Source organism: Chiloscyllium plagiosum, unplaced genomic scaffold, assembly GCF_037043375.1.
Source record: "Chiloscyllium plagiosum isolate Xiang-an unplaced genomic scaffold, Cpla_swu_hap1 HiC_scaffold_30, whole genome shotgun sequence".
NCBI lineage: Eukaryota > Metazoa > Chordata > Chondrichthyes > Orectolobiformes > Hemiscylliidae > Chiloscyllium > Chiloscyllium plagiosum.
In genome coordinates, this window is record NW_028270168.1 from 15,559,739 (window position 1) to 15,584,462 (window position 24,724).

Sequence of the window (24,724 nt, forward strand, 5' to 3'; positions counted from 1 at the left end):
ACGAATTAATCTTTTTTGTTTAGGGAATCTGTAATTGACCATTTTTTTACCCTTGTAGATAAAGGTGAGCTACAACCTTGAATTGCTGCTGCCTGTGTGGTGATGCTGAGTGCCATTTGATGCGGAGTTCTGAGAATGTGACCCTGACATTGATTACATTTTTTGAAGATGCCCAATATTTATAATTTAATTTCTAACTTTATAGAAGACCTGGCTTGAATTTCAGTCAAGAATTAGATATGGGTTAATGTCAATATTTTTCGTTGGACAATAATTTGGATTCTTAACCTAAATTCTAAAGAGTCGAAGATTCACTTTGGACATGTCTTTACTTCTGGTTGCAATGTTCCATAATTAACCATCACTGGGGACCTTTTCTCATAAGTTAATTGGCTGTATCTGAGGTTTCCTTCAAGCCAGCTTTTAAATAATTACAAAAACACTAAGCGATGCACACACCTCCGAAGAAAGATTATTCTGTACACTTTTTAAGCCATAAAAGATTGATCCTTTCCTGTTAACTGAAACTAGTTGAGTTTTTGTGTTCTTGTACAAGGAGTAATCTTCCCATTCTTGTAAAGGGAGGGGGAATGTTGGTTAATCTGCTGGTCAGTGTAGAGTCAGAGGTACAGCACGGAAACAGACCCTGCAGGTCTGTTTCATGTCGACCATATATCCTAACCTAATCTAGTCCCATTTGCCAGCACTTAGCCCATATTCCTTAAACCCTTCCTATTCATGTACCTATCCAGATGCCTTTTTAAATGCTGCAATTGTACCAACCGCCTCCACTGCCGGGAGCTCATTCCATACATGTATCTCCCTCTGCATGAAGAATTTGCCCCATTGGTTTCTTTTATATCTTTTTTTCCCCCTCTAAACCTATGCCCTCTAGTTCTGGATTCACCAACCCAGGGAAAAGACTTTGTGTATTTATCCTATCCGTGCTGCTCATGATTTTGTAAACCTCTAAGGTCACCCCTCAACCTCCGATGCTCCAGGGAAAATAGCCCCAGCCTATTCATCCTCTCCCTATAGCTCAAATCCTTCAACCCTGGCAACATCCTTGTAAATCTTCTCTGAATCTTTTCAAGTTTTACAACATCCTTCCAATAGGAAGGAGACCAGAATTACATGCAATATTCCAAAATTGGTCTAACCAACACTCCGTACTGCTGTAACATGACCTCCCAACTCCTCTACTCAATCCTCTGACCAATAAAGGAAAGCATACCAAACACCGCCTTCACTAGCCTATTTACCTGCGACTCTACTTTCAAGGAACTAGCAAGTTTTTGAGAAGATTTGTGGCTCGGGTTGAAGTCCTGGATGTAGGTTTGCTTGCTCACCTGGAAGTTTATATGTTTGGGTTTCCTTGGGTTAGTGATGCCATTTCCTATGGAGATATCATTTTCTGTTCTTAAGGGGTGGTAAATGGAATCCAAGTCTGTTTGTTGATAGATTTCCGGTTGCAAGGCCATGCTTCTAAGAATTCTCGCGTGTTTTTCTGTTTGGCTTGACCTAGGATGGATGTGTTGTCCCAATCAAAGTGGTGAACTTCATCTGTATGTAAGGATACTAGTGAGAGTGGGTCATGTTTGTTTGTAGCTAGTTAATGGTCATGTATCCTGGTGGCTAGTTTTCTGCTTGATTGTCCAATGTAGTGTTTGTTAGTTCTTGCACAGTATTTTGTAAATGGCATTAGTTTTACTTGTCTGTATCTGGTCTTACAAGTCCATTAGCTGCTCTTTTACTGTGTTAGTGGGTTTGTGGGCTACCATAATGCCAAGTGTCTGAGTAGTCTGGCAGTCATTTCTGAGATGCCTCTGATGTAGAGGATAGTGACTAGGGTTTCTGAAAGTGTTTGTCTACTTGTTTTAGGTTTGTTCCTGGGAAATTGGCGGACTGTTCATTGGGTACCCATTCTTTTTTAATATACTGTATAGCTGATTTTCCTCTGTTGATAATTCCTCTGCAGTGTGTGGTGTCTCGTTGAAATAATGTTCTAATGCAGCTTCGTTTGTGGATGTTGGGATGATCGCTTCTTAGTTCAATATTTGATCTGTATGTGTTTTCCTGTAGACGCTGGTTTGAAGTTCCTCGTTGGCTGTTTGCTTTACTGCCTCATCTAGGAATGGCAGTTTGTTGTTGTTTTCCCCCTCTTTAGTGAATTTTATGCCAGCAAGGGTATTATTGATGGTCTTGAATGTTTCCTCAAATTTGTTTCGTTTAGTGATGCCAAAAGTGTCATCCACATAGTGGACCCAAAGTTTGGTTGGATGGTTGGCAGAGCTGTTTGTTTGTCTTTGCATTACTGCCTCTACTAAGAACCCTGAGAGCCCATGGGTGACCTGTTGGTTTGTCTGTAGGTTTTGTTGAAGGTGAAGATTTTCAAGAAGACATTCAAGGAGCTATGAACCTGTCCTCCAAGGTCTCTTTGTTCAGCAACACTCCCCAGGACCTTAGCATTAAGTGTATAAGTCCTGCTCTGATTTGCTTTTCCAAGATGCAGCACCTCGTGTTTATCTAAATTAAACTCCACCTACTTGGCCCATTGGCCCATCCAATCAAGATCCTGTTGTAATCTGAGGTAACCACCTTTTGCTGTCCACTATATCTCAAATTCTGCTGTCATCTGCAAACTTAGGAGTTATACTAAGTTCACATCCAAATCATTTATATAAAATGATGAAAAGCAGCAGAGCCAGCACTGATCTTTGTGGCACTCCACTGGTCACAAGCCTCCAGTCTGAAAAGCAACCCTCCACCACCACCCTGTTTTCTACATTCGTGCTAGTTCTGTATCCAAGTGGCTAGTTCTCCCTGTATTCCATGAGATCTAACCTTATTAACCAGTCTCCCATGGAGATCCTTGACCAACGCCTTACTGAAGTCCATCTGCCATCATCAATCCTCTTTGTTACTTCAAAAAACTCAATCAAGTTTGTGAGACATGATTTCTCATGCACCGAGCCATGCTGACTGTCCCTAATCATCCTTGCCTTTCCAAATGTATGAAAATCCTGTCATCTAACATCTGATTAGAGATGTTCCCAATAATATTTTTGTGCCCTTAGCATTACAATGATTTGGGTGTTAATTTTTTTAAACTTATCTTGGACTCATTTCAAATGATAGACTTCAACTAGATGTCCCTTTTTAAAAACTTCATTGCAAACTAGTATTTTCTTAAGGCTTGATGACAAATTTTGTCAACCTGCTTCTCTAGAATTATACCTTTGGATAAAAATATGCAGGAATCTTAGAAAAAGGCAGGAGATTGGCAGTAGGTAATAAAACCAGTGCAGGTGCAATGGAACTGTCACAGCAATAGAGTTTGGGAATTTTTTGGTATGTTAAATTGTATAAATGAAAGTTGTTGAATCTGTCATAAACATGTAACCCCTTGATGCTTCAGTGAAATGTAAAAAAGGGAATTTGTGCTGTGGGTGTGCACGGAGTGGTTTCTGTGTAAGAGATCAAAGTTCATTTTGGGCATTGAAGATTTTTAAAAGACTTCCTTGCTTTAAAAGCAATGCATTGACCCAAGTATTTCCTTATTTAGATAACTAATCTTTGCAAGAAATCTTCTGGTTTTGTACTGAACAGTGTTTGCATGTGTTTTTTGGATATTTATAGGAGTAAGCATCTGTCTCAATATTTTCTTATTATATGCCCAGCCTCCTGATCTAGAGATAGGGGTACTACTACTGCACCACAAAGGACTGCATATACCTGTGCCATCTACTGATAACTAATTGTTGTGTCGTTATTGAATAAAGTTATTTTTGGTAAATCCATCTTTAAAACCTGCTATAGGTATCTGGTAACTGGAAAATGTTTGTGTTCTTGATGTGAATCGCATTGACTGGAAACCTTTTATGGCAGAGACCTATATGATTGGAATAGTCTCCTCCTGTGCTATGTTGTTTCTATAATTTTGAATTGCACGTCTCTACTGTCACCTTCCCTGACACCAGTGAACAGGCTTGGAGCCTTCTAACCTATCTAGCCTTGTGTAACTTAACAACTGGTCCATTCAGAAACCTTTACATTGCTAATGCTGTGTCTAATCTTGTGTTATAATTGTGGGGTCAACTTGATTTAGTGTCCTGGGTAACTCGATGATCACATTACTTTTCCCACAAGCTCTGAACTTAATTTTGCCCTCCTTGGTTGAACCAGCAAATAAAGCTGTTCTATATTATTTGGATGATATAGCTGGCATCATTACCACATTTGAGTGTTCAACAAGGAGGCAGGCTTGGTGGTGTTTTTACAGAAGCATGTACCAGATGTTTTTGGTTGGAACAGCTGCTATGTTTTACCCATCTGTTGTCTTAATCTGCTTAGTATCTGAGGAATGGATAGTGTTAACTGTTGCATATGCATGACAAAATGCACATGGCACAATTTGGTTGCAGTATGAACAATATTATAAAGCTAGGATCTTTTAATATGCAGGTGAATGTACAGTCCTTTTGGAGTCCAGGATGCATTCTGCAGGTTATGGATTACATAATGTAGAACAAATTGGAAAAATAAGGCAGAACATGAACATGAAACAAAAGGGGGGAGAGAAGACGCCACAAGAGGGTTCGCTGGCTTTGTGTACGAATTGTGAAATTGGTTGCATGTAAGTCATAGGACGCACAGGATCCTGGGCTTTAAAAATAGCGTCATAGTGTCAAAAGGTGAAGAAATTATGGTAAACTTGTTGCTTCTATCTCTGGGCACTGTGCTTAAGAAGAATGTAAGGGCATCAGAGAATGCAAAAAAGAATCAGGAGTATGATTACAAGTATGCAAGACATCAGTTATGTGGATAGATTAGAGGAGCTGGGATTGTTCTTGTTTGAGAAGAGACAGGAGATTTTATGGCGGGTGTTCAAAATCATTTAAGGGTCTGGACAGAGGAGATGGGAGAAACTGTCTTTAGTGGCTTGGGCTGACAAGTGGCAAGTAACGTTTGTTTAGAATACCAGGCTATAACCATCAATAGGAGGCAATCTAACCACCACACCTTCATATCCAGTGGTGTAGTCATCACTAAATCCCCACTATCAACATCCTGGTGGCTATGATTGAACTGAAACTCAACTGGACTTGGCGCACACAAACACCGGCTGTTGGAGCAGGTCAGAGGTTAGGAATACTGCAGTGAATAAATCACGACCTGACTTCCCGAAGCCTGTCCACCATCTACAAGCCAGACATCAGGAGTGTGATGGGTAGTGTCAACATTCCAGGACAAAGCAGCCCACCTCTTTGGCACCATATCCACAAACATCCACTCTTCTCCCCCACCCCCCCCCACTCTCACTCAGCAGTATGCACGATCTACAAGATGCAGTGCAGAAATTCACTTAAGATCCTCAGCACCTTTTGAACCCATGACCACCAGCAGCTTGCTGCCACCACCACCTCAAGGACAACTAGGAACAAGCAATAAATGCTGACCAGTCAGTGACACCCACCTCCCACAAATGAATGAATAAAGAATTGAGTTGGAAGACATTTAAAAAAAAATGTCCAGATAGGAAATTTTTAAGTGGTTAGGGATCTGGAATACACTCTGTAATGGAGACAAATTCAATTGTAAGGAAATTGCATTATTATCTGTAAACCAGGGTTCCAGAGCAGGTTAATGTGGGACAAGATGAGTTATTCTTGCAGAACACAGAATGGACTTGTGTAAGCATTTATAATTCCACTAGATTCCTGAGGAAACCAGGTCCAAGTACCAGCAATCTTGTAACATACTACTTAATACCTTCCAAAATATGATTGTGACATGAACTGGCAATTAGGTTAGTTCGTTCATTTGCCAGTTGCTTTTTCTTTTGTTTTGGAGGTTAGAAGGATTGATATAAATAAGTACTCACTGTAGAAGATCTATCACTTCCATTTTACAGACCTACTATTCCCAGTTTGCAAAATGTATATTGGCACTATTTTCTTGGTGTTTATTTAACTTTATAACCTGCAAGTTTATCAAGCAGTGTAGAGCTGTGCCACTTGCCTGTGAACAGCATCTGAACCAGAGGCTTTCTTTTGAAGATTAGCTAGCCATGTCTCCAGGCAGAATCAGCACTAATTCATCTCTGAATGCCACCACATGCTGGATCAGAACATCCAGCATAAGATTGTCTATCTGGAGTGTATGGGCAAATCTAGTTTTAACATTCTCAAGCTAATGGAATTCTGATAGCATCAGAATGGAGAGGAATATTTGCTACAAGTTGCATTTACAAGTTACAGTTTATAAATGCTGATTGAACTATGACATTCCTGGTGTGGCTTAAAATCTACAAATGTAACTGCTAATAAACTGCATTTGCAGCACTGTATTAATTCCCCAACCCTGCCTTCACCCCCAGAAAAACTATCCACTTCCTCTTTTTTGCAGCTGTCATCAGGAAATAAGGTAAGTCTTAACTATACTTAGGCATTTTGCTTTCTTTTTGGGAGCATGCTATACAGGAAAAAGCTTAGGAAAGCACTGAAGTATGGTTCTTTACATTTCTTTGCCACTGTTGTGTTAGGTAAATCTTTTTCTTTAAGTTAAAGCAGCAGGAATGTGAATAACTTCATGTTTTTAAGTCCAGAGTTTGTATTTCTTCAAATTTCACCTATTTAGGCTCAGTTCCCTGGAAACATAACTGCTACTGTGCTTCTCCAATTTTGATAAACTGGCATTTCCTTCCTTCTCCAGTGGAATGTGATTTTAGTTTTGAGTGTGTGTTGCTGGAAAGGCGTAGCAGGTTAGGCAGCACTAGAGGAGCAGGAGAAGGGCTTTTGCCTGAAACATCAATTCTCCTCGGATGCTGCCTGACCTATGCTTTTCCAGCACCACACCTCCAGCATCTGCAGTCCTCGCTTTCGCCTAGGTGATTTTAGATTTATTTGATGACTGATTTATAGAAGTTTGAGGACCTTATTAAATATATGGCATTGTTCTAAAAAAAAAACTTTGCTTTCCTCAGGGTTGGGTACACTTGGCACTTCACTCTTGCTGCCTCTGAAAAAGGTGAAGTGGTGGGTACAGTGGGCAAAGGAAATAAATCCAGGAACCTGAAGTTTGTGAAAATTTTGTAAATTGTTACAAAGAGCCTTTTTATTTTTAAATTCTTAGTATCCTGCACATGATGGACAAGCTCATATAAAAACATTAATATATTTATGATTTGCTCTCCTGGATTTGGCCCATGTAAATCCTGTCCCTATTACACCCAGAATATGGTCAAGGGTTCCAATTTATGGTTTCAGATAAATCATTCATTAAGCTGGCAGACGAGCAGAGGATGAACTACTTGCATCCTTTACTCACCTTGGTTGCAAAGTTCAGTTTAAAAATTCAACCCTTCCATTATGGTTACCTTTTCTCCCTGACCCAAATGAACTTGTGCTTTTAACAGGAACCAATTTAACCAGGCTTTCTCGAGTTAGCAATGAATTTATTGATTACTAAACACTATTTAGTAACACAATATAGAGATAGCAATGAGCAGAGTCCAAAAAGGTTTGTCTCCTGAATTGTTCATAAAGAACAGATGGCTGAGATTGACCTCCACTGCAACAGTCTCATTGATAGTCAAACGGGTAGTTTCGTTGTTCTTAGTTTTGCAGGTTTGTTGAAATTCTGTTGATTTAATTCTTTTTGACTATGGCTGAATTCCACTATTCATGGTGAGGAAAAGTCCTTTGTCCTGTTTCCATTTGTCTGGCTTGCAGTGCTAGAAGTGAGCTAGCTACTTTGAGTCCTTTTTACATACAATGCAGTTGACGTCAGGATAGCTCTTAGATTTGTGATCTTTGCAGCATGCTAACCCTTGTGCTGGCTGACAGGCATATTCAGTCCCACTAACACTCCAATAGAGTTGAAAATAGCTTTTTAACTCTGTTATTGCATATTCTTAAGGGGAAAATCACATGTGCTGCAGTTTAGGACATAATCAGAAAGTGGCTTGCTATTATCTCTGGTCATGAAATAACAGTCCTATCTGTTTTGACTTGCTGCGTCCTGTTCCCAAAAGGAGGGTGGTTTGAAATTCCCTTGCTGTTTTTAGCTACAATATTGTGTGTGTGTGGGGGATTCTTTTTCAGGCAGCTACTTAATATACATTAAAAAAATGTATTTTTCAAATTATACCTAGATGTCCCAAGTACTTCAGGGTCTGACCTGTGATTATGATACATAGTCTGCTTAGTTTCCCGTATCATTCACACAGTGAATGAATGATTGAGTGTTTAGTGTCTGTTTCTTCAAAAATAGCATCCTGGGTCTGCATTGCTTTACATCTGTAGTTGATTCATTTTTTTCTTTAAATTCTTAATATCAAGAAGGAATATGCTGTTTTCCACTTTGCATAAGGCTTTCCCTTTTCTCCCTCTTAACCCATCTGGATTTTTCTAACCTCTTTGTTTGTTTAAAAAAATTGTCTCCGTGAATTCTCTCTTTGGAATCAATTCTGTTCACTAACTTTTTTTCTATATGCGACCAACTTGAATGCAATTTAAGGTTTGCGTTCTTAATATAGAACAAAGTTTCTAATAGTGTGGTTCTCAATTCATGAACACGGCAATCCATATATGATGCTCAACTTGAAATCTCACTGGTTCCTTTCTGTTATAATTAATGGCTGTCCTTATTACAGGCAGAGGGAGAAGACAATTTGAAGAAGATGCAACTGATGGAGCTAGCTATTCTTAATGGAACATACAGAGATGCCAATATCAAAGCACGTAAGGGACCTGCATTTTAGTTTGCAAATTATTTTCATTTATTTCATGGCATTATATTAAGTTAAGATAATGTGGAAGTGGCGGTGTTGGACTTGGGTGGACAAAATAGGAAGCCACATGGCACAAGGTTTGTAGTCCAACAGGTTTATTTGAAGTCACAAGCTTGTGATTTCAAATAAACCTGTTGGACTTTAAGCTGATGTTGTGTAACTTCTGACTAAGTTTGTAACCTACTGCATCACTTTGGATACTATGATTTCATCTGTCAGTGTGAAAATTTTGCATTTATGTAGCATCGTTAATAATGTCATTTCATGAACAGGAAGGCTGAAACATTTAAGGAAAATTTGAAGTAAAAGTTTTCTGATGCATCTAAAAAGAGAAAAATAAAGAAGTGTGACAGCTTAGGTATGGAATTCCAAGGTTTGGGGCCTGCACCTCTGAAAACCTGCCAATGAATAATTTAAAATGAAAGGTTCCAGGGACCAGAATTAGAAGGCAGCAGGAATTGAGGACTAAAGCTGAACGAGGTTACAAAGATTTGCAGAATAAGACCAGGGAGGGATTTGAAAGCCAGAGTGAAATGTTTATGATTGGCTTCTATTTAAGAAACTTCTCAATGTAGACCAGTTAACAGAAAAGGTTGAGTGGAACATTTTGTTAGCATATGAGCAGCAGGGTTTTGTTTTAATTTCTGAATGACAAAACTGGATGTGCCAAGGAACAGTCAAGTCTAGGGAGCAGGTGCATGAGTGAGATTTTCTGAAGCTGAGGGAAGGATAAAGTAGAAGGTATTTGAACGTAGCAAGATATCAGGGTTATTATCTTTACGCACACTGAAGTAGCTAGTGATAGTGGTTGACTCACCTATATAAGAACAGGTGTAGGCCATTCAGCCCCTCAAGCCTGTTCTACCATTCAGTGAGGTTATGGCTGATCTGTGGCCTAACTCAGTGTACCTGCCTTTGGCCCATATTCTTTAATGCCTTAGTTTAACAAACATTTATCTGTCAGATTTAAATTAACAACTGATTCAGCATCCACAGCCATTGTGGAAGAGAATGCCAAACATTTTACCACTGTGTTGAAGTGCTTCCTAACATCTTTCCTGAACAGTCTGGCCCTAATTCTCAGATTATGCCTCCTAGTTCCAAATCCTTTAAATAATTTGTGACACAATCTCCTGGATTGTAATCTTCAATGTTCTTCATATTTTGTCATAAACAACGCGTTTGGGAGAAGTAAAGGAAGGGTGATGGTGGGGATAGAGTTGGTGGGTGACTGAGAAATTTAAATGGTTCATCTATTTTTAAAATTGGATACCTTTTAAGCTGCTGACCATTTTCTAATGAAACGGAATAAAGCTTATTTAATGCCTTTTGGAAGTTTGCACTTTGAGGTTGCTGATATGTGAGAGTGACTTTTAAGTCTATAATATTTGGTGATTGTGGGGTGGCAACAAACCTCGCTTAAAATTATCCAATTGTCCAAGTTAAGAGCCAGAAGAAATGGAAAGTAAATGATTTGTTCTATTGACGAGTTCTGAATTTGAGTGGTCAGTTTATCTATTAAATGTTCATTAAACTTAATTGTAACTATTTTTGTCAGCATGCTAAATACTTATTTTGTGATCAGTTTTGTTTTCAGTTTAATCTTTTGAACTGTGAAGGGATAGATTAAAATTTTCTTTTGTGAGTGGAGTATTGTCTCAATTTTTTTTAATCCACTTCTAAAATATTACCTTGCATTAAATCGGTCTTCTGATCTGCAATTTTATGGGTTTTCTTTCAAAATATTCACTTGCATGATTGTGCAAAAGTATGTGGCTTTGCATACTGAATACATGAATGAGATGATGCCAGTTTTATGGGACCAAACAAGTATTTAGATTCTAGAAGAGTCTGCTGTATTATGATTGCTGCTTTTTTGAGGGATGATTGCAGTTGATTTTAGCTTGCAATTTAGGTGATGGGAATTGGTCAACAGTTATTTCTTTCTAACTGCCTCTGGCCTATTTTGGTGATATATAGCATCAATGTTTATCATGCAAGCTCACTGATTTACAAGACTGGAGCTAAATACTGCATGTGCTAGAAATCTGATTTTTAAAATGTGCAGAAAATGTTGGAATTACTTATCAGATCAGGCAGTGTTTGTGGAGTGAAACAGTTATCATCATTTCAGGTTCCCAACCTTGTCAACTAGTTCTGATGATAGGTCTTTCACCTAAAACATAACTTGTATTTCTCTACACAGTTGCTGCCTTACCTGCTGAGAATTTCCAGCATTTCTTGATTTTTATTTCCACGTTGGTTTTTTGATAGATATTTCTCAAAATAAATTCAATAGACAACTGGCATCACCTTGCATGTACATAAAAGTAACTGCGTTTGGTAAACTTTTGTATAAATTGTGCACCTGCTCACTTGAATGCAGCTGAAAAAGTAAAAGTTCTATACTATAGAATGTAAAAATGCCAGTGCCACTGTACATGAGAATAATTGAGGCATGCATCTGTTTATTCACTAACAGCTCATCTGAGATCTGTGGGTAATATAACATTTGAAGCTCAACGGATTGTTTCAGCAAAAGATATCCACTTTAGGAATTAGAATTTGATTTGAATAATACACGTGTTTTTGATTGAAAAATCTGAAATGTACACATTGCTTTCATCATACCTATATCATTCTGAAATGGAAGTGTTTAAAAAGAGATTTTACAAAATGAACCTAAAGACCAGAGGATTAGGTTCACAATATGACACTCCATTCCCTGATCTCAAATGACTGGTGTTAATGGTGCTTATCATATGGCTTATTTAAACCACAGATTTATGTCTACTTTTTGCAGTGAAATTTGCTGTCTGTATCACTGTTTAGTTTGTGCTGTCTGTTTCTTTAAAAATTTGCCTGGTGAATAGTGGTAATGGAGAAATCAGCTTGCAGTAGGGCTGCTTGTGGTGGGACGTGATCATTGCATGGACTAATTTCCTGTTTTCCTTCCCTATCATACTTTTTTCTTTAATTCTTTCCCTCCTGTTTCCTGTTTACCATCCTTTTTTCCCCATCCTCTCAATCCCTGTTGCTTACTGCAGCTACCCTTGCCTTTTCTCTTGCAGCAACGTCACAGGGTCCACGGCTGATAACTGGACCGGCTGCACCCATGCTTCCACCAGCTGCCTTGCGTGCCTCTACGCCAGCTGGTCCTGCCATAATGAATATAATTAGGCCAATTCAGACAACTGCAGTTATGCCTAATGGAACCCCTCATCCAACTGCCTTAGTGCCATCTTCTCCAGAAGCTGGTATAATCTATACAACACCCTATGAATACCCATATGCTCTGGCACCAGCTGCATCTCTACTGGAATATCCAATGGAGCCAAGTGGGGTTCTAGGTAAGCAAAGTCAAAAAGTAAGACTAATCAGTGTTGACATGTAAATTTAATGTCTTTCGGCAATAATTTATTAATCTTGAGCTTAAATATTGTTACTTGAAGTTAAAAGATATGGCTGTTTCCTTTTAAAGGAGAACTGAGAATTGTCGTGTCCTTTTATACTGTGTTGAACAAGTATATTCATGTAGCCAAATGAAAGTGAAGTTATTTGCATTGAATCAAAGCAAATTGATTTTGTCCATTTTTACATAAAGCGCTTAGATTCAAAATATTAAGCAGAGTTTGCCACCACATGATTAAATTCTCTCAACTGTACTGCTTTTAATTCTGGTAAAATTGAATTTTTAATCTTTTTTACTTATCACTGACTACTAGATGCATCCAATGCTGAATGGAGTAAATATGAATTTCTATTCATAATGTGATTTATACATTTGAAATCAGTTTATGTAAGGAAAAACTTTCTGTTGACTGCAAGCATGCTGTAGAAGCTGGGAGTTATTCATAGTCTAGGGTGTGGCAGTGGAAGAGGAAGCCAAAAATAGTGATATGCTTCATTGAATAATGTTTTTTTCCTTTTTGATGTCATTTTTTTTTTAAAAGAAAAGTGCTATGTACAATATAAACTGTAAATCTGTTATTTTGCTGTGCTTAACAACTTGCCCTGTAGAAGCTAGTTTATAATAACTGGAAATAATAAAATTGAGATGCTTGCAATGGTTTAGTACAGCACGCAAGTACAAAAATACCCGTCTTGGCTAGTAGTTGGGGAAATGACTGCATGTTACAGCCCTTTGAGAAAAAGTAATGGAACAGAAAGTGAAAATTTGCAATTTGTGAATAATCATTTCACTTGAAATAGGTGCTGTATGCAAGGCCAATTTTTATTGCCAATTTTTATACAAGTGAGGTGCTTTCTAGACTATTGAGGGCAGCCAAATGTCAGCCTGATTGCTGTGTTAAGTCCAGTGTATTCCTTTCCTTTAAAGGATCTTGGTATACTAGATGGACTTTTAAGGCAATCCTGTTGTTTCATGGGGGTATCATTCCCAGTTTTAGGTTTTATTCAACTAATTGCAGATAAATTCTCCGACTGCATGTGGTGAGATTTAAATTATTATCTTTAGCTCCATTAGGCATCAGGACTGCTAGTCTAGTAACATGGCCACTATGCTTTCATACCCATAATGCCAGCTTGTATTATGAAAACGTTTCATTTACTCCCATTGGGCTACAGTAAACTTGTATATTTGGGATGAGAAAATAGATGTTTGTTATTACAGCCATACAGTCATACTGAATTTTTGTTCTATTTATGTGAAAAGGGAACACACAAAATCTAGCCTACCTTCACTTTTCACAAATACAACTTAAATAAAATTGTCAATGTTATTTGCCTCTCACTCTTGAGTCTTTCCTGCCATTCAATTCAATCAGATTCCAGGTTACCCAGTTCTTAGTTAAAAACAACATTAATCATTCAGCAGGAATGTGTGCACGTAAGACATGGGGTTTTCAAGCTGGTAAGAAGCTTAATCATTGAAAGTTCATAAAGTTTGTTATGCAATTCTTAAGACTGAAAGCAATGGATTCTTTCAAATGAAGATGTCTAATTGTCTTACCTTGCTAATTGTTTGTTCTTAGGTATGGCTTTTCCAACAAAAGGCTAAGAATGCATGGGACATGTGTCTGAATCCTCAGGAAAAATAACTTCAGAAGAAGTGAAGAGTCTGACCAAGCACATTGAAACACAAGCAGTATAGCGATGCTTATTTTGGGTACAGGGTGTTCAGTATTTGGCAGGCTTTACCATATCATACAATATACCTTAAGACTTAAGGACACGTTCAGTGGTTTAAACTACCTAAAGCACTTTTTTGAGACAAATGTACACTTGTAGCGATTGTTGAAAAATGGATACACTGAAGACCTGATTTGGAAGAATGTGATATCACATATATCCTATCAAACTACTTGGACAAGCAAGGAGCTGATATGTACGGTGATAATCAAAAAGTACCAGAATTAAAGGGGTTTCTTTCAGCTTTTCCACAAACTGTTAGATTTCAAAAGTGAAAAATAATTTAAATCTTTTTTTAATTGTAGGTGCTTGCACCACTTTAAGAATTACATATGAACCAGTAAATTTACTGAAAACTGCTCCAAATCAGCATATTGTTTATCCTTTGAGCCTGTTAAAATTCTACATCAGAATGGAAAATTGCAAGAAAAGTGTCAGGCACTGGGTAATATAGTGGATTAGAACAATGTTTGTTCCTGTTTATTGTCTGGGTTTAAATCCAGTGCAAATTAAATAACACTGTCATTGTTCTTTTAATCCTCAATGTCTGTGTACATTTCTGTCCAGTTTTCCAGTAGTTATAGGTCCATAATTTTTAAGTGCTGATAATTCAAGAATAAATGGACACAATGTTCATGATTTACCATAAATTAGTTGAGGAAATTCTGAAATCTGTGGTGTTCTTTGACCCATATGAATACGGCATTAATGTTTGGAAAGACTTGACCTTGCTGATTGAAGGCCAGATGAAGATGATTACTGGAATCATAGCTGGTCCCAAGCTTTCTTCGTCTACCAAACATTGCTTCTTTTTCTGTAATAGTTGGTTAGTGCTTTGGTCTCAGTAAAAACATTAATCTGTAAGCATTGGTAAATTAACCCATAACCTGCTAACTGAAGAGAAATTATAATTTGCAAACAAATGCTGTAGCTAAGGCTTTATGGGTTTATCATTACGTTGTGGAACTTCTTGGTGCCTGTGAATTGGATCCAGATTTGGTGAAGCTTTAAAGAATGCTTTAATTAATGTCTCAAAGGAAATTCTGCTGTAAAACCTGGAAATGCTGATCCTGACCTCCTTTCCTGTTGGTACTGCAAAACATGTTCTGAATTAGTCAAGTACATTTCTTTTTTTAATCTGTGATAGAGCAAGAGGTATTGGAATCTGATCTTCTAGCACACATGCACACTAACCACTGATCAACCTTTGTAACACACTGACACTTGCCAAACTGGCATTCGTGATCCAAATCTGCAGTGTTTCAATCTCTGCTTGGTGCAAGGCTCATTTATTTTTGTACTTTTTTTTAATTTTTTTTTACTAACTGCTTATCAATGGATGCTGATGGGTTTTACTGTGGTTCCAGATCTCTCTTCTGCACTAAGTTCCATTTGTAAACTGATGCCCACAATTTTTCTTGAATATTTACTGGTGCTAACTTACTTAACCATATAGCACAACAGTATAATTAAGTAGATAACTTGTGTGCTGCTGTTTACCTAACAACACAAAACTTGTTACAAGGTCCACAGAAATCTTAAGGGTTTGAAAAGAGACACCACTCATTCTATATTGTTGAAATTGGGAATGGACCCATGTTTAAAAGAACTTTTGTAGGTTATGGTGAAACCTGCCTTCTAAATGCTAGTTATATGTATATGTAACATGTAAATCAGTCCTAGCACAGTAAGACATGACTGAGTTTGCTTTATGACTGCATTGTTAAATACAAAGCAGTTTTCTGGTCAAAAAAAAATTGCCCTTCAGGATTTGAAAGAATTTTTCCTGACGCTATTGAGAAAAATTCTGTAATTACTACTTTTGACTACAGGGTTCATTTTAATCAGTTTACAGTAATCCTATCGATTTACGTCCAGTTTTAGGATTTTGAATTTCAAGAAAAATTGGATTTCAGGAAAGGAGAAGCTTAGAGCTTAAGTGCCAATTGTTAGGAAATTATTGATTCTAGAAATGGGAGGTATTATCACACTCTTAATAAATTACAATTAAAAGTGAATGCAATCTTGTAGGTTTTTGTCAGTTTTTACACGCTGGGATAATCCAAGCAGCTAACATTGACCATGAGGCTGCATTTGAGTATTTAGATAAAAAAATGATGCAATTAATACTCAGGCCGCCATTTAGATTGTCTGTATGCCGATATTAAGCAATTTCCATCCCAAAATGTTCAGATATACTACTTTGGCCAAGTTGTTCTCACTGAATGAGTGTAAATGCTCGCCTGACCTTTAGCTCTTAACTGCAGTATCTGAAAGAGACTCTTTAACAGCCCCAGTGCATAATACTAAGAGATAAGCAGTTAGTAAAGCAATATTATCTGGCAAGACTACCTAAATTTACTTTTGCATAATTTTAAGTCATTGTATGTTATTGAATTGTGTACTACACCAATTTTGAGTTTTATTCTAGAAAAAATATTCTAACTCTCTTTTGGACTTGTTACAATTTAACTAGGTGCGATGGCAACTAAAGTTCGGAGGCATGATTCGCGTGTCCATCCTTACCAAAGGGTTGTGACCGCAGACAGAGGTTAGTTTAGACTTGTTGCCAAAATGGCATTTACTTTGATCAATATTAAAGCTGTCACTTTGAGTACAGGAAGTACTTGGGTTAGTGGATTGAGGAGCATGAAATGACCAACTATTTTATTCCAGTCATTAATAAAGAACACTACAAATCTAAGAACAAATTCTTTACATTCCTGAATGATACACGCAGTAATTGAGAAGTCAGGAAAATGAAAACCGGTTTTACTTGCACTGAATCTAGCCATTCTTGGTTGTTGCAAATTCACTCCATCCATGACTTTGCAAAATAAACTAATTGTATAGAATAAAAGTACACTGTATGCGTTTTTATAAGACAGGACTAGTTGCTGAAGTTTTGGAGTTTTTAAATCGGAAGCTCAAAGTTATGAAGCTACTAAAATGTCCTCACTCTCTCATCTAATAAGTGCTTCGAGCATCCTAGATCAATTCTTACCTTTTAATGTTTGCAAAGTAATATAGATCTGATAAATCAGGAGTATTATAATGGCTGGTTCCAAATTGGTTAGTTGCATTTAAGTTCTAGGACAGTAGTGTGGGCTTGTACAATAATTTAAAAAGCATTAAATTTGAAATATTTCAAAAATGTTTTTTCACTAGCTAGAAAGCCTTTTGACTAGTTACTACATCATTAGTTTAAGGTTAGAATAGTAGCTCTTGCAGCTGGAATCATTCTTTATAAGTAAAGCCTGAACAGATGATATTCAACCCTCTACATAAATTTGAAATGTTTACCGTTAACCTTGGTACCTGAGGATTTGTGATAGGTCTGCAAATATTTGAGGGTTATGCCTACTCTGATAAGACTGTTCAATTTTGCACTGAGCTTGTATTTCTATTTTTTTTGTTCTCTGCAAATGTTTTGCTCCTGATTTAGTCTTAATAAAACATTAGTGTTCTAGCTTTCCTGTGTTGGAATTTTTGCCCTGGTAACTACTGTTTGAATTTTTTTGTTCTACGATTTTACTTTCTTGTGGCATTTCATTATATTTAAAATAGTGCGTTTAATGTTCCATTTGAAATTGAAGGTTAACCTGCTCCAGGTAGCACTAGCTAGAATGCTTCCAAAGTTTGTGCTTGTGGGCAGAAGAGGTGTTGAAATTATTTGAATGTACATTTTTGGTTCCATCTTTCCCACAATCCAAAGTATTATGTATATATTGTACAATATGTACCTGCTGTAGAGTCTCCTCTTCCTCCCCACTGGTTCCAAAATGTGGTTTGTTTATAGAATAACTTCATTAAATATGTGCAATGTTATAAATTTTGATTTAATTGTACTCAGTGTGAGCTTTAAGGTGAATGATGTTGATTTGTCTGAACTTTTTATTTGCAATATGAATTGAAACTGCAAGCAGTTATTTGAAGCACATGTCCCAGTTTTGTTTTTTTTCTCCCAAGTATTCCATTTCAGATGCCCATTTATATTTGGCTCCTAAATGATCTGTGAAGTAGTTGGTTAACAGATTTTTACATGTTCATTCAATGTGGCACCATGCTTTTTAATGTTGTGTAATTTGAAATAAATCTTTGGAAGCAAAATAGTTTCCTTGAGCTTTAAATGTAAACTTGGACCTATGGCAAAAGTACCTTTTTAGCCTTGCTTTTTTTTTGCTGTTGTTAAATACTAATGTTTAATAGCAGTCAACGCAACCATCTTTGGACAAACGTTTTGAATTCTTTTGCTGTCTCTTTCCCACAATTTTTTTTTATAGACCTTCAGGGCTGGATGAATCCAATGGTCCTGGGTCCTGGACCCTACAAAAATCTGGCAGGACCACAATTCAAATTGTACGAGACCAAAGGATCACCATCTCAACAGTACCCAGTATGTAAAGTTACAGGCTTCTAGTTTTTAACCAAAAACAAAACACGTGAATTCGTTATGGTTTTGGTCTGAAATACTGTGTTCCACCATATGAAAGCTGTCACATGCTTGTGAGCAAGACTGAAATTTAACAGGATTCTGTTATCTGTGGAATGAGCACAAAAGCTAAAGCACAGTTGTTGGATATTTTGATCCTTCAACTTGTGGTGCCTCAAAAAAGAGGCAGTGGTTTTTGAGCCTCCTGTTATTCCACTTGGAGCCTTCCCAGTTATATTGAAACTGGGACAAAACTACTTGGTGTCCTGGGCAAGGATGTGGCAGCAGTCCATTGTGGTGGCAGAAGAAAGAATCTTCGTGCAAGGTCAGAAATAAAGGGCATGATATGTCTAAAAACAAAAGAGAGCCCAATTTGTTATGTATTGTCAGTTTAAAACTTATTCATGTACTTTAATTATTTGCTCTTTCTTGAAAGAACGAGGACAGTAGTTAATGGACCACTGCTCTAAATTTGTTTGACTTTGGGTAGATGTTCTTTATGCAAAAATTCTTCCAGCCTTGAACTTTATTTTATGACTGCTACTAACCATTAATTAGTCTTAAATGTATTTCTATTACTTTGTTAGAAGTTTGTTTTCATGTTCAAATCATGATACTTTTACTCATGATTGACTACATTTCAGATCTTTGCCAATAAAAAATAGTTTTATTAGTTATATGGTTAGTTTTCATGTCATCAGTCTTCACTAGCTGACACTAATATCTTTTTCTATCTTTTTGTTTTCTTATGTTCCTAACTACCCAGCTGCCACAGGCAACTAACCCATGACCTTTGACCTCTGAACTCTTCACCCAATGATGACCTGACCATGCCTGCCTGCTGATCAGTTAACTGGTTATCGCCTATGCTTGCCTGTCTTCAATGCAGCGAGCTGAGGCACTGTCTGTTCGTCTCGTTACCTAACTGCGTTTATATATTAAAATTAAAGCTCCAGCCACAGCTTTTCTGGTTGGGTGAATGTGTGGTACCAGAACCTGCACTGAATAATACTAAAGCAATAAGTCCAGTTCATCCCTCACCACTGTTTCTCAGTGATCATCTCTTAAAGATTCTCCCTAAAGAATGGTAAGAAAGGTCTCTTAACAGCACTGGCAGGGGATTGAGCGCTGTACAGGCAGTTGCCACGGACAAATGTGATGGACATCTGATGTAATTTGTTGTAGTTACAAAGTCTTTGAACGCATTTGTGATTCATTATGGATGGACCTTGAGTCAGGTATATTGGGAGAGAGTTCGATACTGACAGTACAAAATATTGACCTCTACAATTAAGGACAAAGATTTAAAATATCTCGTGTACAGAACCTTCGTTTTTTGCCAAACACTTTTTTCTAAGGCCACTTCTGACAATTTTTTGAATCTCACCAGAATTAAGATGCTGTTTAGTCTTGTAGGCAGCTAAACAAAGTTTCTAGGTTATTGATGCTGTTGAGAAAAGCATAATGAATAAGATTATCAATGAATTCAACTCCTTGGATCAATCAATTTTTTTTAAAGGGATAGTTTCTCCTGTTCAGATTTGTTTTACTTCGTAGCCTTACAACCTCTGTCTTTTGCCCAATTGGTAATATAATCTGGTGTGAAGTACTCCACTGTGATGTTCTGCTTGATCAGTAAAGTTCCTGTTAAACCGTACCCTGTTTTCCCCCAAGAGCATTCATGTTCAAAATTGTTCTACATTTAAATTTGACTGTCTAAACCCAGACGTCTACTGCCAGTGCCACCAGCCCACAGGGACAATCCATAGTGTCAAAAAGTTTCAAAAATAGCAGCTGGGGGTCTGAGTACTTCTTTCATTGTTCAAGCGCCTAACATCTGCAATTACTATTGTGCATGTTAGATGAAAGCTGCCTGACACAGTTTTCCCCAACTTATTTACTGTCCTTGTTTAGTTTGAGCTTCCTGAGTTTATCCAATGTATTCGTCTTGTATTTTGAGCTCAGCTTGATTTTCAGTGCAGCCAATAACATTCTTAATGTTCACATATACCTTGACACCAAGGTGCATTCATAATGTGTCATTTTTCTGGATGCAAAAAAACTGTTTCTAATTCTCTCCATAAATAGACACTTCTTTAAGAAGGATGTGAAAGCCATGCTTGCCTATTCTATTTGCTATATACATGTTATTAAAGTGTAGATAAGTACAGTGCATTTAAACCACAGAGGAAAACTAGATACTTTTACAGGGTGCTGGTGAAGAAATATATATTTTTGACAATTTAGCTTTTTATACTTACTTGCAGTAACAAAATACAAAAAATTTTTAAAAAAAAGTAATGGAAGTGATACTGGATGGTTGTAAACGAAACTGAAGACCAAAACAGTGTATCTAGTGTTTTGCAGGGTTGTGGATGAGAAGAGAGGAGCATAAAGAAAGCAAAATAGTGCCTTATATCTGCCTGGTCAATTTGTAAGTGTCTAACATATTGTTTGACCTAAGTATGATGCATGCCAGTCCATCATTGGAGAGGAGGGAAGCAGTCTTTATTGGCAAAAAAAAAATCAAAACATGATAGAACAGTATGAGGACAGTTGTGTGAAGCTACTCAAGTTTAGGCCTGTCTGAAGAATTTAGTTCATTGATTCTATGCAACAAGTGTGAAATAGTTTCTCAACTAGTTTGTAATTTGTGCCATTTGTCTTCCTAAGTTTATACCTTCAATTTTTCTGTGCCATTTTTTTCATAGAGTCGTAGCCTTTTTTTGAGTAAACATTTAAGCAAATGTTTTCTATTAGCCACTTACAAAATGAAGGCCACCTTGGCTTAGTTTTGCCTAATTAATTAAAAAGCCAACAAACCAGCTATTATCATTAAACTAAAATGCTGCAGTGTTTGACTTCAGAACAAAACACATAAGAACAAATTTGCAACCATCTCCAATGTGTTTGTTACTTGCTGCCCTTCAATGTTTTAATTTTTGTCAGCTTTCATTGAGTTTATATAACTAATGTAAACTCTGTTTAGTCAGTGTTATTTTTTTTGTAACCAAAACATTGAAAGTTTTCTTAACAGTATTATGTATTCCCTCAGTTACATTATGGAGAATAGTTCAAAGACACTGCTGTTACGTGATGGTTGGTTGAATGCAAAGCAATTACATATGCTGTGTACAATATTCAATATATTGCCTACACACATGTATAGTATTGTAATTACCACCATTGTTACAAGTTTATAATGTATTTTTCTATCTTCATTTTGTATGTATATTATATACCATATACAACTTTTTGTTCCCAATTTGAGGCCCCTGTGGTTTTGATAGCCAGAAACTATTGCAGATTCATTGTAATCATCTATCATTGGGAGTGTTGCCTTTTCTGACTTGTTAACTCATTATCCAATTAATAAGTTTCTTGTTACAAATGTTTTTACATGCTTGCATTTTATTTCATGGTGTTTGCTGTTTCTATTAACCCTGGCATTTATTTTAATAAACGTTACAGTACAAATCTACTAACTGCTGAATAGTTTGTTTTTAACACTTGATAAACAGTCTGGTTCACTGGACTAACCTTTTTTGAAGAGCATACATTGCTCTTGAGTACACACATGCACAAAAAATAACACTCGCTGAAAGTTGCTCCAAGTTATGTGCTACGTCGTCTTGTGACTTACTTGCACTGCACAATAAAGTAAACAGCGGCATTCAGAATTGAGTGGAGCCTGGAGGGTGATGTGTACATTGTCCCTTCAAGGTCGGGAACAAAGTAACATTTCTTTTGAGATATCTGTCCAGTCTTGTCTATTGCCTACCAGCTAAGCACCTTCTGTGTGTACTAATGTTGGACCTGGCCTCTCTACTTTCTTTCTTCCTTTCAACTAATGCAGGAGGTATTTGTTCATAGAGGCACACAAGCAATGATTGGGGGTAAATAAATCAAAGTTGTCTTTTGGTGGGTGGGAGTGGAAGGGTATAAAGTAGGAGTTTGAGGCAGTCACTTAGTAAACTAGTCCTTTGACTACTGAGTCTGATATGTAATATGCTGTAAAATGGCCTGCTTTCCAGTGTTTTTATATTATGTAAATTGAGAGGGAAAGAATAAGCACTGAAGATCTAATGCAGTACATTAACATTTGGGGAATCTCAATGCAGTCAGCCTATGCCTGCAAATTCACTTTAAGATAAGAATATGCATAAAAAATATTGTTTGAATCTGTATATATAAGTAGTATTTATAGTCCAAGTTGAAATTCACTTGTATGTAACTTCTACCAAAAGGAGCTCTCTTGTACGCGTGCAATAAAATGACTGTTAAAACTGGAATGTCTGCCTATATCAGTATCTAGTTTGATGTATTCAAATGCAAATGAATTTCTTAATTGTCTGCACTACAATTACATTGAGTCATATTGATGACTTGCTAGTCCTGCATTTCTGGGCAAGGTGTCAAGATGCTTATGGTTGATTTAAATGATGTCCAAAACTCCAGCACTATTCAAGTTCTGAAACACGTTTATATTAGAAAACCAGTTTTTAGCATAAATCCTTTCTGGGAAAGATTTTAATGAATATTTAGAATCCCTATAGTGTGTAAACAGGCCATTTGGCCCAACAAGTCCACACTGACCCTCCGAAGAGTTAACCCACCCAGACCATTCCCCTACCCTATTATTCTACACTTATCCCGGATATGCACCCAACCTACATATCCCTGAATACTCTGGCAATTTAGTACGGCCAGTTCACCTAACCTGCACATCTTTGGATTTTCTGTAATCCAATTGGATTGTGAGGAAGTGCATAACATTGTGTGGGAACTTTCTATTCACTCACCTTAGTGCTGTTCTGAGAACTGGAATGCAAAACCCTTTACCCCCACCCATCTATTTCAAAGTTCATTTCTATTCATTGCTGTGGGTTTTTTTTATCTCTGCACACTTCAGAATCCTAGGGTGGGAATATTCTGTTATTGTCAGTGTTGCAGTTTTAAATTGGGCATGTTCCAGATGAAAGGTTCTGATGGAAGCTGTGCAATTTGAAACTTGATATTTAGTGGCTTTCTTAGCCTTGGATTGATGACGAAATCCAGAATGGCATAACATGGGTGCGATGTGAACCAAAAATAGATCAAACAAATATTCAAGGAGTGGAAGTGGCAAATAGAGGAAAAAAGTGCTTCCAACTTGCTGCTGAATAATTTTGTACAGTCAGATAGCTGAATCATGACATTCGTCTGTATATTTTGGATAATTTGATCATTTTACATTGTGATGCAAGTTGCGCCGTTCCATGGGGACTTTATTTCCAAAGTAGTAACCTGTCATGAGCAAGTGCACTTGCTAGTATCTTGAATGAGCCACAAGAGCAAAGTAAGCTTGAATGAAGACCCTTGAAATCTGAAGATCTCCAAGCAACTGTGATACCAAACATACAACAGATATGTGGACACTTGCTGCTTTTAATATTTAATCTTTTCAATACAGTGATACAACATTGTACAGAGAATTATAAGAGCTGTGTTTTCATTACCTTTTATGTTTCGACATGGGATGAATGTTTCTACTATTTTGCATAGCTATTTGCTTATGAGTGAGCTCCAAAATAACAAGTTTTTTAATTATACAAACAATGTTTTCAAAAAAATTGTGCATGAAGCCTAAGAATTTAGTTTTGGTCCAAGTATCTCAGCAGTGTTACAAGCTCCTGAGCAGAGGAGAATTAGAACCTGCATCTGTCTCCTCACCAGCGTACTGACGGTTTAACATACTCAAACTTAGTCATACAGCACAGAAACAAACTGTTGGGTTCAACAAGTCCAAGCCGAACAAAATCCAAACTAAACCAAGAATTATACTTCCAAGAATATCCTGAAAGAATTCTTTGAAATCTCCTTCAATGGGAAATACATCTTGGTTGCTAATTATACAGTCAGCCAGTATATTGGCTGCCAAATGAAACCAAGAATTGCATGCTGGAAATATGAAACAACAACATTGTTTTCTGTCCACAGATGCTGCCAGACCTGCTGAGTTTCTCCAGAGTTACCATTTCTATTCCAGTGACTGAAGGAGGGTCACTTGACCCAAACACAACCCAGCAACTGATTGAGAAGTATTTCTCAAAAGCTTTTGAATATGGATGTTCAGAGACTGCAAGAACTCCACATATAATTCATTGAGAACGTGGCTCCCACATTTATATTTGTGTTCATCATTGGACAGTAACTGAATCTGGGCACAAACAAATTCTCAATTAAAGCTTGTGCACCTTTGCTCTGTAATTCTGTATACTTTGGCACAATATTCAGGTCAGATTAATTTTCTATAATCTGCTATTGTAAATCTGAATAGTTTTTGTGTATGATGGAAACTATGCTGA

At 37.1% G+C, this 24,724-nt stretch overlaps 1 protein-coding gene across 7 annotated transcripts in view; it reads left to right on the plus strand.

The window, feature by feature from the left end:
* LOC122563545 (KH domain-containing RNA-binding protein QKI) overlaps positions 1–22,669 on the plus strand; it is a 108,914-nt gene extending 86,245 nt beyond the window's left edge. For 2 of the 7 annotated variants that reach the window (XM_043717414.2, XM_043717415.2), the window contains exons 5-9: positions 8,657–8,744; positions 11,866–12,144; positions 16,422–16,496; positions 18,229–18,341; positions 19,144–22,669. In XM_043717414.2, coding sequence (XP_043573349.1) covers positions 8,657–8,744; positions 11,866–12,144; positions 16,422–16,496; positions 18,229–18,341; positions 19,144–19,167 — 579 coding nt within the window. In that variant the 3' untranslated portion in view covers positions 19,168–22,669. The other 5 variants (XM_043717412.2, XM_043717413.2, XM_087976761.1 and 2 more) reach the window with 3 other exon arrangements.
* Positions 22,670–24,724: the final 2,055 nt, after the last annotated feature.